General features: G+C 37.5%; 1 protein-coding gene across 3 annotated transcripts in view; it reads left to right on the forward strand.

Moving 5' to 3' along the window:
- CAPRIN1 (cell cycle associated protein 1) overlaps positions 1-9,469 on the forward strand; it is a 35,678-nt gene extending 26,209 nt beyond the window's left edge. For 2 of the 3 annotated variants that reach the window (XM_049819745.1, XM_049819746.1), the window contains 7 exons: positions 1,178-1,288; positions 1,836-1,985; positions 2,186-2,336; positions 4,271-4,465; positions 5,676-5,776; positions 6,654-6,717; positions 8,204-9,469. In XM_049819745.1, coding sequence (XP_049675702.1) covers positions 1,178-1,288; positions 1,836-1,985; positions 2,186-2,336; positions 4,271-4,465; positions 5,676-5,776; positions 6,654-6,717; positions 8,204-8,268 — 837 coding nt within the window. In that variant the 3' untranslated portion in view covers positions 8,269-9,469. The remainder of the gene's footprint in view (positions 1-1,177; positions 1,289-1,835; positions 1,986-2,185; positions 2,337-4,270; positions 4,466-5,675; positions 5,777-6,653; positions 6,718-8,203) is intronic. The other variant, XM_049819747.1, reaches the window with a different exon arrangement.
- Positions 9,470-15,422: the final 5,953 nt, after the last annotated feature.

The following is a 15,422-nucleotide window of genomic DNA, read 5'->3' on the forward strand; positions in this document are numbered from 1 at the left end:
TGTTTTCAGTTGAGCTTTCCCAAAATTCCTTTTTAAGTAGGATCTCGTAAATTTGCTTCTGCAATGTATAAATGTATTCAGCTTTTCATTAAGATGTGTCAGTTTCTTACTGACTTGTCTAGAGATGAAAGAACTTCCTAATTTTTTTATTAAACGTGTGGCATCTGTGAAGGACTCTGCTGGTCTCAAGTAATGAATCTGATCCTTATAGGTATTTGAAAACCAAAAGAAAAATCTGGATAGATTATGTATCTCAGAGTAATGGTAGTATAAATTGCTTGCTTTATCTTGTCCAGATTAGATCTGCAAGTTTTAAGTCACTCATTTGTATAGAAACAGGAATGTGGTTTTGTGGTTTTTTTCTTGAGTTTCTTCTTTATGCTGAAGTGCTAGTACTCTTCAGCAGTTTTGTTGTTTTGTATGTGTAGAAAAAATATTTTTGGCAGAGAGTTCTCTCTGTACTAGCTTCTATTTTACTGTTAAATTATGTCTGTGACTTGCTCCAGTGGATTTTTTTTTTTTCTTATTTTCCTTACCTCAGCCAGTGCTGCCAATGCTTCCCTTTGGGATCTTGCAAGCAGTAGCTAAACTTACCTCTTTCTTTTTGAATGTTCAACAAGGTGAACATTCAGCACACCCATCAGTTGTTATCAGTTGCCTGTTAAAGTCACCAGTAACCTTAAATGCAAAGTCCTTTGCTTTGCTGGCTAGAGTTTTCACTGGACTCTTATGTAGGGGAGCAGAGGCTGTAAAATGAGCAAATTCAGTCTATTGGAAACCAGCACTTCTCTATTTCTGTATGAGCTTGGAGTTCTCTTGTGTAAGCTTCTGTATATTTCTCTCTCTTTACCCGGCTTTATTATGGTAGTCGGGTTGCGTAAGGAAGTGAGAAGGATGTTCTTCAGTAAAAGTAAATACGTCCAGCTGATTCAGAAATATCCACAGAATACAATCTGTGAGAGGGTGGATGGAGTGGCATGTTAGAATATACGTCAAGATGAGGTGGTTAAACCTCTACTTGTTAAAAAGCACTTAATTTTTAATGGTTGTAAAGATTTGCTGGAATACATAATTTTACTAGAAAGTACCATTCATTCCAGAGTTCTGTAATACTTCTTATAAAAACCGTGTGTGAGCATCAGCTGACTTTTGGGGGCTTTGGGGTTTATTTTGTCAGGTTCCCTTGGTTTCTTCTACAAGTGAGGGATATACAGCCTCCCAACCCATGTATCAGCCTTCTCACACAACAGAGCAACGGCCACAGAAAGAATCAATTGACCAGATTCAGGCAAGTCAGATTTCATAGGGGTGGGAAGGACTCTGCTTGCAGGTGTGATCAAATGTTAGTCTATGTTTCTTTGTAAATAAAGTTTTGTAATTTTCGGTTACCTGTTGATAGGGCCGCTTCAGTTCTGTTTAATTTCAAAGTTTTGAGCCTGTCTTTGACCAGTTAAGTCCTTCACAGTAAGACTTCTAATTCACAAGATTGTCTGTTTAGTTAGTAGTAAGATGCCAATATCAGCATATGAGCATCAGTGTTGTTGGCTTAGGAAATGTCATTTGGTTTTTTACATTGGCTAGCAGTTAGCCCAGAAGCTTTTTCATTTTCCCCTCTAGTTTTTTCTAGTTGTGTTTCAAGTTAGAGGGAGAAGACTGCTAGGTTTTTTCCTGTCCCATTATGCTGTTGTGAATGAGGTTGTTCAGCTGAAGTAGAAAATACTCATTTGTTGAGGTGAACCTGAGCCATTGTCACATTTTTTTTTAAGTGAAGTTTTTAAGTTAAATTTTTGCTATTATTCAAAAGCTGCTAAAATGTTGTTTGTTGTAATTATTAGGCTTCAATGTCACTGAATTCAGACCAGACCCCATCATCATCATCGCTTCCCACTGTATCCCAGCCACAGGTGTTCCCAGCTGGGTCTAGCAAGCCTTTGCATAGCAGCGGAATCAATGTTAATGCAGCTCCATTCCAATCCATGCAAACAGTAAGTAGTAAATTAATACCGAATCCCTTTATTTTGTTAGTCATTCCTTTTGTTGTTACACAAACACTGGAATCAGTCACGTAATTATATAAAATAGCCTTTGGTTATTCATGTCTCAGACTTGCATACTTCTTTACATGATGCGATGAAGAATTGTAAAAAATTAGTTGGACCAGAGAGCTATTTTTCTACCATTGTAGGTATTCAACATGAATGCACCTGTTCCTCCTGTTAATGAGCCAGAAACCCTTAAGCAGCAAAATCAGTACCAGGCCAGTTATAACCAGAGTTTCTCCAATCAGCCTCACCAAGTAGAACAATCAGATCTTCAGCAAGAACAACTCCAGACAGGTAAACTTATTTCAGCAAAAACTAAAGTGGCAATAGCCTCAGTAGAGCAGGTGATCAGGCTGTGAAGTCCTAGATGATGTAGCAAAGCATGTCACACATTCTCAAAAGTTACTAGTCTTGCGAAGCTTTCCCTTGAACAATACTGGTTTTGGTTATTCTGTCTTGGTTTGAATATCCAACAGGGGGTGAAATGTGATACGTATATCTCCCAATTGTTAAAAGAGTTTTCCCCCTTGATTCAATTTTATATGGGTTTAAAAAAACATGAACAGGATTAAGGATTATTCTAAAGGTGAAAGCAGTGTAGTGGACTACTTGCTCTGCTGGTAAGGTTGGATGATCCTTAAATTTGTTTTTAAAAAATAAAGGTTATACTGTTTGAGATGAGATTTTAAAAAGGAAATAGTAAGCTAAATTGAGAGCAAATGCAGACTGCTTCTCACAGGTGATACAAGGTTCACAAAGATCTAGAACATTTTGCTAAAAAGCAGTTAGACATGATTTGAATACAGCAGGCAAAATGCTTTCCAAGTTAGCAACTTCAAAAAACAACTGGTAAAGCAAAGCCTACGTACAACGCTAGTCTTCTCCCAGCACTCTCCTCACTTTCCACTGAGATAAAATTTGCAGATGCAGAGAGGGATTTGGAGTGAAGGACACAGGACAGAGATGACAAGGGTGAAGTGCTAACAACTACTGAAGCTGGAATAAGGAAAAGGAGCCTGATCCTTTTTCTCTAAAACTGATCACGATCTTGAAATTTTTCTTCTTGAAAGTTGGGATACTGGGGCAGGTAAGATGAGAAGAGGGAGAACCAAGTTTTCACTGTTTATCTATACGGTTTTTGAGCCATATACATACAGTACAAGGCAGAAGGATAGCCTGGGGAATGCTGGTTTGGAAGGTGGGCTATGCAGTTTTAAATGCTTAACTTCCTGTAACAGTAAATGGAACTGTTGATACACAGAAAATGCAGTGGCCTTAGAAGAAAACCTGCACACGTTAAACACTCAAGGATGACCACTTCTTGTGTTCCACAAGAATTGATGGGAAGTTGAGGAGAAAGGAGGACCTATGCAAAAGTTCCGTAGGGCTCTGGCTGAGTGAAGGAGACATAAAGTTGTGTTTCCTTTTGGATGATTCCCTGCATATGAGAGGGACTTATCACTGACAAATATTCTTTGAGATCTTGCTTTAGCACTTGGTATCAGGCTAAATTTTGCAGCGGTTTTGCTCTTACATACAGAATTACATCTTTTATTACACTTACTGAGCCTATAACCCTCGGATTGCTTTCGTAATCCTCTTCATTCCTGACAATTCCTGTGAAGTAACAATGTTGTGGCATACCTTACTTAAAAGATGCACGTAGTCTCAAGCTATCCATCCTGCTCTTGCCCTTTGATTTACATGCCCTGTAGAAAGAATCCTCCAGCCTGTACAGTCAAAACATTGGCTCTGTTAAGTGTTCCGTCAATCTCACCTTAGTCAGTACAGCTATACCTAACAGAATTTAATTTGTGAAAGGAAATAATTCTTAGTGGCTCTCTGCCAGTTCAGAGGGGAGGAGGTCACAGAAGTGGGTTAACTTATTCGTATTGGGGGTTTTTTCTAGATTTTTAAAGGGTTTGAAATAGCACAGGATAATTGTACCTGCGTTAGGAATACTTGTTGCTGAGCTTACCGTAGAGACTTTGGATGCTGACTTAAATCGACTCTCTACCATTTCAGGGTTGTTTTAATATTGTGGGATATCTGACTAGTAACTTGATACTGAATTCTGCAGATTATTTTTCTTTGAATGGGTGAGCATATATTGATGTGTTCAGTGGTATTTGAGAGCTTCGAATGTTGAGTTTGAAGAGAGTATATGTGGGAACATAAAGAAATGCAGACTTTTATACTTCATTTTTTTCCCCCCAATTCCAATATAGTGGTTGGTACTTACCATGGTTCCCCGGACCAGACTCATCAAGTGGCGGGTAACCACCAGCAACCTCCCCAGCAGAATACTGGATTTCCACGTAACAGTCAGCCTTATTATAACAGTCGAGGAGTGTCTCGTGGTGGATCACGTGGGGCTCGTGGCTTAATGAACGGTTACAGGGGACCGGCAAATGGATTTAGAGGTAAACAGCTTTATTAAACTCTCTCATTTGACTTCTTTCTGGAAACACCATGTCAAAATACTAAGTGTTAAACTGACCTACTGTAGTTTTTATATTGTAGTAGTATCTCTGTAAGATATTTAAACTTGTACTAAAAATTACATTTGCTTTAGCTAACTTCAAGCAACTTATATTTTAGGTGTTTGGTTAGGCTTCCTACTTAGATGTAAACAAAGAGGCATTTTTTTTCCATTCTGTGCTGAAGGCTTGGTGTTAGTTTGATTAGGTGCATCTACTGCAAGTTTTAAGCAAACACGGAACTATCCCGCTGAATTTCACAACCATTAAGTGAGGAATTCAGGTGCCAATTGATATTTCAGTAATGGTTTTTATTTCCCGTTATGGTAGAAGCAGGGTATTTAGAGTTCCATGTTTTATCATATTGAGAATAGGCTGGATCATGTAGAAATAAAAGGACAAAAAAGTCCAAAAGTCATTACTCTGAGGGGATTAATAGGAGTGGAAGAATGATGTTATAGTTTTGGATAATAAGAGAACTTTCATGATTCCTGGAGATTATTATATGTGGCTGTCAATGTTAGGAAGATGTGTATGTTAGAATGGGAGACACAGTTTCCTTGTCAGATGTTCTAGGATTAGAATGATGGATACAGTATTGTCTGCTTTTGCCATGTTCTCTTCCTCTTATGTGGTTGGAGAATAGAGGAAGAACTCATATAATAAAAATACAACTGATTGTAGTAGGGAATGCAGTGGTCGCTACTTGCATGCTTAAAATTGGTCTGGATTCCAAGTGTCAGACCCTTGGGACTGGAGCCACCCTTGGACATGGTTCCCAGCACTCAGAAGAGTACTGTCTCAGGAGCAGCTTATTGCATGAGTTGGCTGTTAATGGTCTGTCAGGTCACAGCTGTTACATTTAGATCCTAGTATTATGTTTAGCTCTGGATTGAATGTTCTGTAAATCAAACCTGAAATTACTAGAGAAATGCATTGAGTTGCTATCTCCTCCCAGTTCTTACGAGGTCTTAATTCTTGTTTCTTGTAATAGTATTAGCACTGATGTTGCAAACATTTGCTTGACTTGTAGGTAAACAGTACTTACTAAAGGTTTTTTTTCCTCAGGTTTAGATAAAATGCTGTTATTGCTTTTCTTTATATGGTAGCATAAGGTTGTTTCCAAGTGAAACACTTGTACCCTGTTTTGTAGGAGGATATGATGGCTACCGTCCTTCCTTTTCCAACACTCCAAACAGTGGTTACACGCAGCCCCAGTTTAATGCTCCTCGGGATTATTCAAACTACCAGCGGGTAAGATACCATTATGTTGTGACAGTCTAGAAGTAGAAGAAAAAAGTACCTGTCAAAGAAAGCACTCAAACAAATGTATTAGTGAAAACTTTTCTGAGGACTTTTTTTTATTTCTAATGAAGACAAAAAATTCAGGTACTAAACAAGTATTTAGGAATAGCAGAATATTAAATGGCTGGTTATAATTGGGAAACATGTTCTGTTTGGCTGATTGATCTCTAAATGAATTAGTCTAGTAACTAGAGCAAGGTTGAGTGAATTATAAAGAACTCTTTCTTTAATTATTTTCACAGCTTTGTGAGATAGAAACTTAAAGAAGAACTTAAATCCATTGTAATTAACTTTTCAAACTTGTTTGGGATTGCCAGTCTTCTGCAATGCTGATATGTTACTTTGAAATTTGCGTAGAATTTTGTTGTTCAGCTTGAGACTGACTGGAAAATGTCTAACTCTGCATATCCCCAAACATGTATTTATAAGCAAATGAGATGGTAGATTTTGATCCTGCCGTTAGAATGTTGCTTCATTTATTGACTGGTCCTTCAGCAAATTTATCTGTGATCTCTGTGTAGTTTGAAAAATTTGAACACTAAATAGCTCTATTTACATTTTTTATCTACATTGAACACCACACCCTGTAAATGGAGAGAGAATTTATCATTGTACAATTTACTGTATCTGCTAGGTACCAGTAGGAATAAGACTTTATTTATCTAAGATTAATTTAAACTAATAAAATGCTATAAGTTGAAGTCACAGGTGTTTTGTCAGTGCATATTGTTTCAAATGCTCCTTACTTTATTGGCAATTAATAGTGTCCTGAAACATGACAAAATGCCCAGGACTTGTCATAACTTTTTTCATTTCTTTGCTTCAGGATGGATATCAACAGAATTTCAAACGTGGCTCTGGACAAAGTGGACCTCGGGGAGCTCCTAGAGGTAATTCCTGAGTAGTAAATAATTGATTTGGGCTGAATGCAAGTTTTTGATCCATCTTCTGGAGTTCTGGAATTTAAAAGTTACCTCACTCCTTATTCAGCAGGTCACAGCTGAAGAATAAGTTTAAATTTCCTCTGACCTCATAGTTGACCCTGCTTTTGAACAGGGCTTGGACTTGGAGGACCTCTTGAGGTTCCTTCTGACTTGAATTCTACTGTCATCCTTTGAACTTGTGGTGGAAGTTTATTGGGTTGTTGAATGAGGAATTTGTTGTAAAGAAGTTAAAACAACAATTGCTTTTGACACTTTAAATGTGGCAGAACCATTTAGTTGCCTTTTATTAATGAAAGCCTTAGGAAAGTGATTTTTTTTTTTTTCTTGTGATGTTTATCGTGACTTATGATCTGCTTACTAGGTGCATTAGTAGTTTGCAAGTAAGACTTGCTTATAAAGCAGACCTCAGGCTTGAGCCCAATGTCAGCCTTCAGAATTGTGTGTTACTCTGTTGCACTAAAAAATGTCCTACTGCATCTGTTGTGGAGATCTCTTGATCTAAAGATGCTAAACTTCCTTCCATGCTCATCTGTTCCTTGATCCTATAGAATTGTTGCTTTTAGCTTATGGAGGTGTGTTGGCCTGTAGCTTCCTAAGAGTGTTTGCCACTGAGAAGACAAAACAAACCCACACACATAATGAGGCTGTAGTGGAACTTCTAAATTTTATTTTCAGCGCTATTTCCACAGTTGTGTTGGTTTTTTTAGTAGATTTTTGGTGATTAGAATGTCTTCTGTCTCGATACAGACATTTCATGAGAATGCTGACTTATCACTAGAGTGCCTTGTCAGTGAGGACAGCTCAAGGCTGTACACTGCACTGTTTGGAAAACCACAGTTCCATGTGGTAGTCCGGTTTTGAAGAGTTCTGTCCTTGACTGTCTGGGTACTGAAAGCCCTATAGTGTGGAACTGTGGCCTGAAGTCCACCGTGGTATTAGGCTGCAGTGAAGCTGAGAGCATATGTCAGGAAGCACAACTATAATGAAGACAAGTCTTGAGGTTCGTTGGGCAGGGATGTGCAGACAGACATGAGAGGGATTCCCCAAGTGACCTACAATTCTCATATAGTGAGAGTGTGAGCTACAGGCACTCTCTTAAGGAAGAATGGAAGTTAAAACATGATTAGTTAGGTCACAGTACTTAAATTTAAAATACAGTAAACCGATGATTGCCTTACATTACTGCAAAACTTCTTACTTGAAGTGATTACAACTTTGTAGTTCTGGGAAAAAAAGTACTGGGATAAAGCTGAAAAATGAAAAGACAGGTTACGTACTGTTGAGTTTTGAATTGAAGGAGCTTTTAAGAACATACATAGTCTAGATACGCATCTGGGAATTGTTACCCAGTTTGGACCAGAGTTTTCAGGAGTTTTTTTTGAAATAACCTGACTGCATACATAATTCAAGAGCCTTTTTGTCTGTTTTCTAGGTCGTGGAGGGCCCCCGAGACCAAACAGAGGGATGCCTCAAATGAATGCTCAGCAAGTGAATTAAACAAATTCACAGGATTACATTAAACGCCAAAAACACACTGGCCAGTGTACTATACATGTTACCAGAAGAGTTATTATCTATTTGTTCTCCCTTACAGGAAGTTTGTTGTAAAGGGACTATTTTCATTACCCATAATGACAGGACTACAGTTGCCAGCTTTATATTACCTGGATATTGAAAGGAACGAATCAACGTTTACTCTGCATGTTCTGTCCTAAGCATCATCTTGAGCCTTGCACATGAGATTCAGATTCCTCACCCTTGCTAAGAGTAAAGCAAAAAAAAGGCAATTTTCAGGGTGATCCAATCTCCATGGTTAACTGAAGTGGCAGGAAAAAGCAAAGACTCACTTCTGATGTTTAAAAGTGATGTAAAAAATTTGGATAAAATCTGCAAATTCTTAAAAGATTTACTGTGGTGGCAGTTGATAAAACTTAATGTTCCCATGAAAGGATGGAAAAGGTGAAGTGTGGCTTGGTAGAGCAACTGCATTTCAGCTTTTTCTTACTAAATTGAAGCACTGAACAGTTAAAAGATGCGTAGTAATGCATATTTCCCTGAATAGACAAATAGGCTTATAGCCAGTTTTTGACAAAGCAGCAGCACTCCTTAGCTGTGGCACTCCTCATCACCAGGGCCCTGTTTACTGTGGCTAAGGATTTAAGATCGCTTGCATAACTGCTAATGTAATTGTGTAATTTTATTATTTTTTTTAAACAAGAAGAAAAGCTTTGATTTGGCACTTCAACAAACTTTTGCAACAAATGTGAGATATGATCTGGATGGCCACTGTATATTTGATGTGAAGTATTTAGATATCTCTTTGAAACACTTCTAAGTTTCTTTGATAGCAATGACTTTTGTAAGGATTGGTATTCTCTATCATTCCTTATGACTTGCACATTGTCTGTCACTAATACTTGACCTTGCTGTATTATCACCTAAATAACTGATGCCGGTACTGATGGAAATCTCTAATGGATAATCATAACACTTTTGGTCACATGTCCTTTTGTCTTTCCTGCAGCCTTGAAGGTTTTAAGAAATCTCAAATGCCCGCTGCTGCTGCCCTTTTAATTGCTATCTTTTGAAAAGCACCAGTATGTGTTTGAATTGATTTCCCCTTTTAAGGGAAATGACAGCCAGCAGTTACAGTTCTAATGGTATAAGCAAGACAAATAAAACATGTTTATAAAAATTGTATCCTGGAACACTGGTTTTCAACGACTGAAACAAATGTAATGTGATGGGGTGACATTTCATAAGGTTTTGGGGTTTTTTTCCCTGATAGATTCTCTTCTTCCTGAATAGATGTAAACCCTCCTCCTGTTTTTCTGATTTTATTCTAATAGCTGTGACTTCTGGGAAACTTCTTTTTATGGACTTTCCTTTTCATCAAGGCAGCAATGTATAAAAGTAATGGCATAAGACTAGGAGCTGGAAAATACCAAGTCTTATTCAAGTTTTACTGCATACTTGTGGTATAATCTTTGGAAAATCACCTGTGCCTACCTTTTGCGCACATGCACTCTCTCTGCAGTGGGGAGAATATATTGATAGCTGCCTCCATAGAGGTGTTGGTAGTTCTGTTGCATTCTATAGCACATGCAAGAAGGAAAGTGCTATATGTGTTAAGTATTGCTCATCAAATAATTCCTACCTGTGGAAAGGTGAAATTAAGGAACAGCTACATGTTCTTTAACTGTTATATATAAAACTGAAGGTTGTTTTCACTCAGAGGGTCATTTCTACTTTGTATCATAACTGAACTTTCAGAACTTGTAGTCAGATATTTTGATTCTGTTGTGAAATAATCTGAAACTCTATACAAATAGGTGGTAATATCACTTTTCTATGTTCTGTGTGAAGAGCACAAATGAGATGTTTTTACTGAGAAAAGTGATAAGCTTGTGATGATGATATTACACACCAGACATCTTGAAACGATGCTGATGGCTAGAAGCAGCAGTTTTAGTCAAGGTCTAGAAACATTCCGTACCAGTATAACAATATAAACTGCAGTCCGGTGAGAAGTTGCTGTTCTGTGTCTTTTTTAGGAAGCTATTACTGAGATAATAGTCCCAACTGTTTTTTAACTGGAAAAAATAAAAAGACAAACCTTTTGATGTTGAACTGATGTAGGAAAACAGTGAATTCTTTTTTTATTATTTTAACTTTTTTGTGCATCAGCTTACTTTTTAAATGGTTGATAGAACACAAGCTATTCAGCTTTTTCCATTGCACATCAAATGCTTCTTAAATAGCTAATTGTAGTTTGACAGTGAACTTGCAGCATACTGAATTAAAGACTGCTGAATGGATCAAAACATTCCACTTAAGGTTTTGGGGTTTGCTCTTTTTTTTCCAACTTAAATTTATTAATAAAACATCAGGTAGTTGAGAGGCCTCTTAACGGAGATACAACTTTGTAAGCCTTTTCATATATGAAAATGGTCTTTAGAGTAACTGCTCTACTGTATGCTGACAGAGGGAGATGTGTTAGAATAATAACAACCGTAAAGCAAGTACATAAGATGTGTTTAATCTGGGAATTTGCACTGACTCCTTTAATCTCAATACGTCTGTCTAATAAACAGTATGCTGAAAAATTGGCTTGAGTCACAGTATGGCACATAGATCCACTAACTGGTTTTCTGGCCTGTTCAGGGGAGCTTTTAAGTATCTTCGCTCTGTAACTTAGCTCTAGATCTGAGTTACCTCCAGATCACAAGGACTCCTAGATATGCTTCTTTTGAAAAAGACCATCTTTTGAACGAAGACCATTGTAAGAAGTGATGCTGTTGGTGGCAGTTCTGGGCTGGTCTGTTGCAGGGCCCTTTCTGGGTGCCAGGGGACGAGCTGTCATCATTCTAGTTAGGTGCTGTGGCAGAGCCTGATGCCTGTGGTTGGGAAGCGTGAGTGAGCATAACAAAGTGCTACTACTGAGCCTGCATGTAGACACATCAGTTGTACTCTTTGGTGGTTTTACTCGATTCTTCTGTGAATCAGTCTTCTGGGAGCATAACAAGGCTAGTTATGACTGCTTTCTTGCATATACAGCTACTATGAGGAGATGCAGATTTTTATTTTGGCAGGGGCTTTATTTAATATTGCTAGGCTGTACAGTGGTATGTGTTCGAGAACAACTTCTAGCTTCAGCGTCCTATTTTGTCTAGGCTGTAATACAAGGATTCTTGGGTAAATAATTTATAAATCACTTGAGTTTCCAGATATTTCTACCTAATGTTACTGTGTCTGGGAAACCTGGATCCTTCCTAGATGTCCTGTAACTTAAATACTTAACTCGGAAATCATAGCTATTGTCTCATACCTAAGGTCAATTTTGTCCTACGTTTTACTTCTATGTTCTCCCTGAATACGGAATGTCTTTTTAAGAACAGTTCACCAATACAGCTTCTGGATTTGACTGTGGAGGGATGACCAGACTTCACTTAATCCCTGCTTTCTTTCCAAGATACTGTCTTTTGTGTATAGCAATCTCTTAAGGCATAACTTCATCCAGAGTACTTGGAAGAGTAGTGTTGACTTGTTAATAGACAGTTAGTGTATTCTGCTGGGACTTTATAGCTCGGAGAACTTTGTGACCTTAAAAATGTGTCTTCTTAAAATGTCCTGACCTTATTTGTTAGGCAGATTCTTTGATTGGGTTACAGGTTACTTTCATATGTGTCTTTGGAGAATGGATTGAGCTTCCTTCTTTCCCCCAAATGGCATTTGAGTAACTACTTTGGAGAGAGAAAAGTTACTGAAAAGGCTTTATCTCTAGACAAACATTGAAAAGATGATAAATGATACTGAAAAAGTGGTTACCCTTCATATGATTAGAAGCAAATAAGACAAAACCTTTGTGGTCCAGCAGAATAAGATACAAAACCAATTGGTTAGAAAAATCTTTACCTTCCTATTCCTTTTTTTTTTTTTCTTTTTAAGTTCTGGTGTTGCCTAAGCTGAGTAGTTGACTTTTCTTACCTCTTCTTTGCAAGAACCATTTATTATAAATGCACATCTGAGATAGAAAGAAGTGTTTGGGCACAGTGGACAAAATTGTGCTTTATTCTTCAGGTTTTTCCCATCTCAAGTCTCCTGTGGGTACAAAGGGACATGAGAACACTGCTCATTAACCAGCCTCATTAATAAGGCTGCCAGCCACATCTTGAAAAATAAAGGATCATTCCTCTTGCCCATGTGAAACTGTTCTTGATTAAAGTGTATGCAAAGTATCAAAACAGATACTTGAAGATATAAATTTATAGCTGGAGTTGAGGTTTGTGACTATATGAAGTAGACTGTATATTTTAGTCTTTCGAATCTATGCACCTGTTTTTACAGTATTCCATCTGCATTGAATGTGGAGTGGACTACAAAGGGTTTTTAAATGCTTAAGCTGGCACCAGCAAAGTTCTACAGGTGGGGTGGGTAGGTGTTCTTCACCACTGACTGACCTAAAAATCTGCCTCATCTTAATAGGAAGCAGGAAACAGTCCTGAAGATAAAACTTTCAACCTTGACAGATTATTTCCTGATTTAAATCTGGACTTCAGTATAGTTACGATTATTGTTGGGAACTTTACTGAAAACTCAAACATCACAAAATTGTATGGTTTCCTTCTAATTCTGGTTTTCTCTAAATGACAAAATTTGTTGTGATGCAACAGTCAAATCTTAACATCAGCATCTGAGCATTTGATTGGTCTCATACTAATCTTGGCTTTCTTATAGTCAGTGGCAGAACTTAACGGAAGGAGCTTTGACATGAACTTTGGGAAAATTCCCTTATTTAATACCAGATTAGCATGCCTGATAGTTATGAAGAAGGCTAATTGCTTAAACTATAATGTGTTTCTGTTTGGCCAATTTGTTTTTCCAGAGGGAGGGAGATGGGGAAGGTCCTTCAAACTTTCTGGTTTGCAAATACTGCTTGCTTTTACATCCAAATGATTTTCATCCCAGTGACTATGTTTTCCAAGAGTAAAGGTTCCGTGCTTTTGAGAACCACTGCACCTGGCTGCTTAGAGTTCGATGTTGCATTCAAATCATCTAACACTAAAGGGAAAGAAGATATCTACACTGTAGTAGACTGTTAAAGAAACTTAATGTCTCTTCCTCGCTGTGGAAGCAAGCCCCTGACCCTCATACACTTCTAAGAAAACTTAAAAGCATTGTCTTGGATTTCTGTCTATTCCTACAGGGTTTCAGAAACTGGATGTTGCTGAATTTTTGGTGTGGTATGGTAGAGTCTCTGATGAGAAGCTAATTTTCTAAACTGTTTGTCTAAGGGTTAGAGGTGCTATTCTATTAACCACTTTCTTAGGCTTTTTGAATATAATGCAATTAAAATTATTTGTGGCTCTGTGGATCCAGCCTTAATGGAGAAGTCTGTTTTCCAAAATCTGCATCCGAAAGCCCATTTGAGTGGTGCTTGAGAGAACTGTATTAGGAAAGCTTCAGCTTAACTTGACATTTTGTTCTGAGTTAAATTTATCTGTGTTAGCTCTTGCTGCAATTATTAACTCATTAATTTTGAAAGCTAGGTTCCGTTTCCCCCCCACCACATTTTTATGTTCATAAAGTAATGAGATGGGTATAACTAGCTCAGTTCCAACTATGGTGGCCAGTTTCTCCTTTCTACAAAATGTGCTCAGATACCCAATAGTGGATCAAGAGTACACTTGAAACTTTGGTATCAAGATAAATTTTAGTAATTATCCATTAGACTTTTATTAAATGAAAATGTATTTCCTTTTTTGAAGCTATTCAATTTTAGTATAAATTTTAGTAATGCATCTACCATATAAAGTAAATCTTCAGAATTACGTTTTAGTTAATTGTCAGGTTTAAATTTTCTGATGGCCTTAAACATACCTGTATATATGTCTTTGCAGTTCTTTAACTCAGCGTTTAAAGCAAATTGGTCCATGGCTTATGTAAACACTTGAAAAATAAATCTATTTAAATGTTTTATGTCCTTCCCTTCTAAGCAAATATTTCATACCTATAACTTAAGGAATTGTCTTGCTACGCTTCTGTTGCATTGGTGGTTTTGTCTCAGTAACTGGGTTTACCTGGGTTCACCTCCTCAAAAAATACTGTTCTACAGCCTTTATGATTATTAATACAGTAGCTTTATCATATTTTTGCTATATTTTAAAACTTAAATATTTTATCCCAGAATACATCCAGTGGTATTAAACACATTTTTCCTACAATGTTACCTGGTTTAAATATTTCATTGTTCAAATGTTCAAAACTTTTTTTTTTTCAGTATTAAAAGCTAAGAATAAATATATCTATGCAAATAGCTTGGCTCAACTTTGGTATTGAAAGGTTAACGTTGCAGATTTTACGTTATTAGGAATAGTTTTGCTGTCAGTTTGAGAATAAATTTAGTGTTTCTGAAAACTCTTACTAGAATTTAAACCAAGTCAGATTGAGAAATTGTTTTCCTGTAGCAGCTCCACAGTTGCGCAGCTTGGGATTTTGTATAGAAAACTTTCAAACAGCTGTGGTTTTATTAAACAGCAGAGCTTAAACGTTACAAGCTACCTAGTTTTATTGAGAAGCAAGTTCCTAAGGTTTCTTGGGATTTCATAATTTAGTGCCGGATGATAATGTATCCTGAAGATTTGTTATTTTTCTGTTTATGTGCTCTGTTTGCTTTCCGCAGTCTTGTTTCCATGGGAATGCTGTGTATCCAAATGCCGCCCCCCCCCCCCCCCCCCCCCCCAACAGTACTAAAGGACACGGAGTGACACAGCGTATCGCTGATGTAGAACTGCAGTAGGTGGAAATGGAGTATCTTTATAAAATCATTAGCGGCATCTTGTTTAGTCCAACAGGGCTGGCTTTTGCAAGCAAGATTTATTTAGAACAAAGGACTTTAGAAAATAAAATCAGTGTGGCCATTGCAATTGGAGTTTGGTTTATCCCCTTTTTACACTCAATTACACAAAAGTCACCAGACTAAACAAACAGAAGAGACGTGAAAGTTCCTAGCCCTTGTCAGGGCTCTGGTCTGTGTCTGTGGGTTTTGGGGAGCTGCCGGCGATGGGTCTGCGTCATTTCCAGGCGCTAACTTGTTTTGGTGTATGTGATATGTAATCGAGGGTATGTAGGTAATTTAACAAGTAGCTTCC

The sequence above is a fragment of the Accipiter gentilis genome, chromosome 17 (assembly GCF_929443795.1).
Source record: "Accipiter gentilis chromosome 17, bAccGen1.1, whole genome shotgun sequence".
In the NCBI taxonomy this organism is placed as follows: domain Eukaryota; kingdom Metazoa; phylum Chordata; class Aves; order Accipitriformes; family Accipitridae; genus Astur; species Astur gentilis.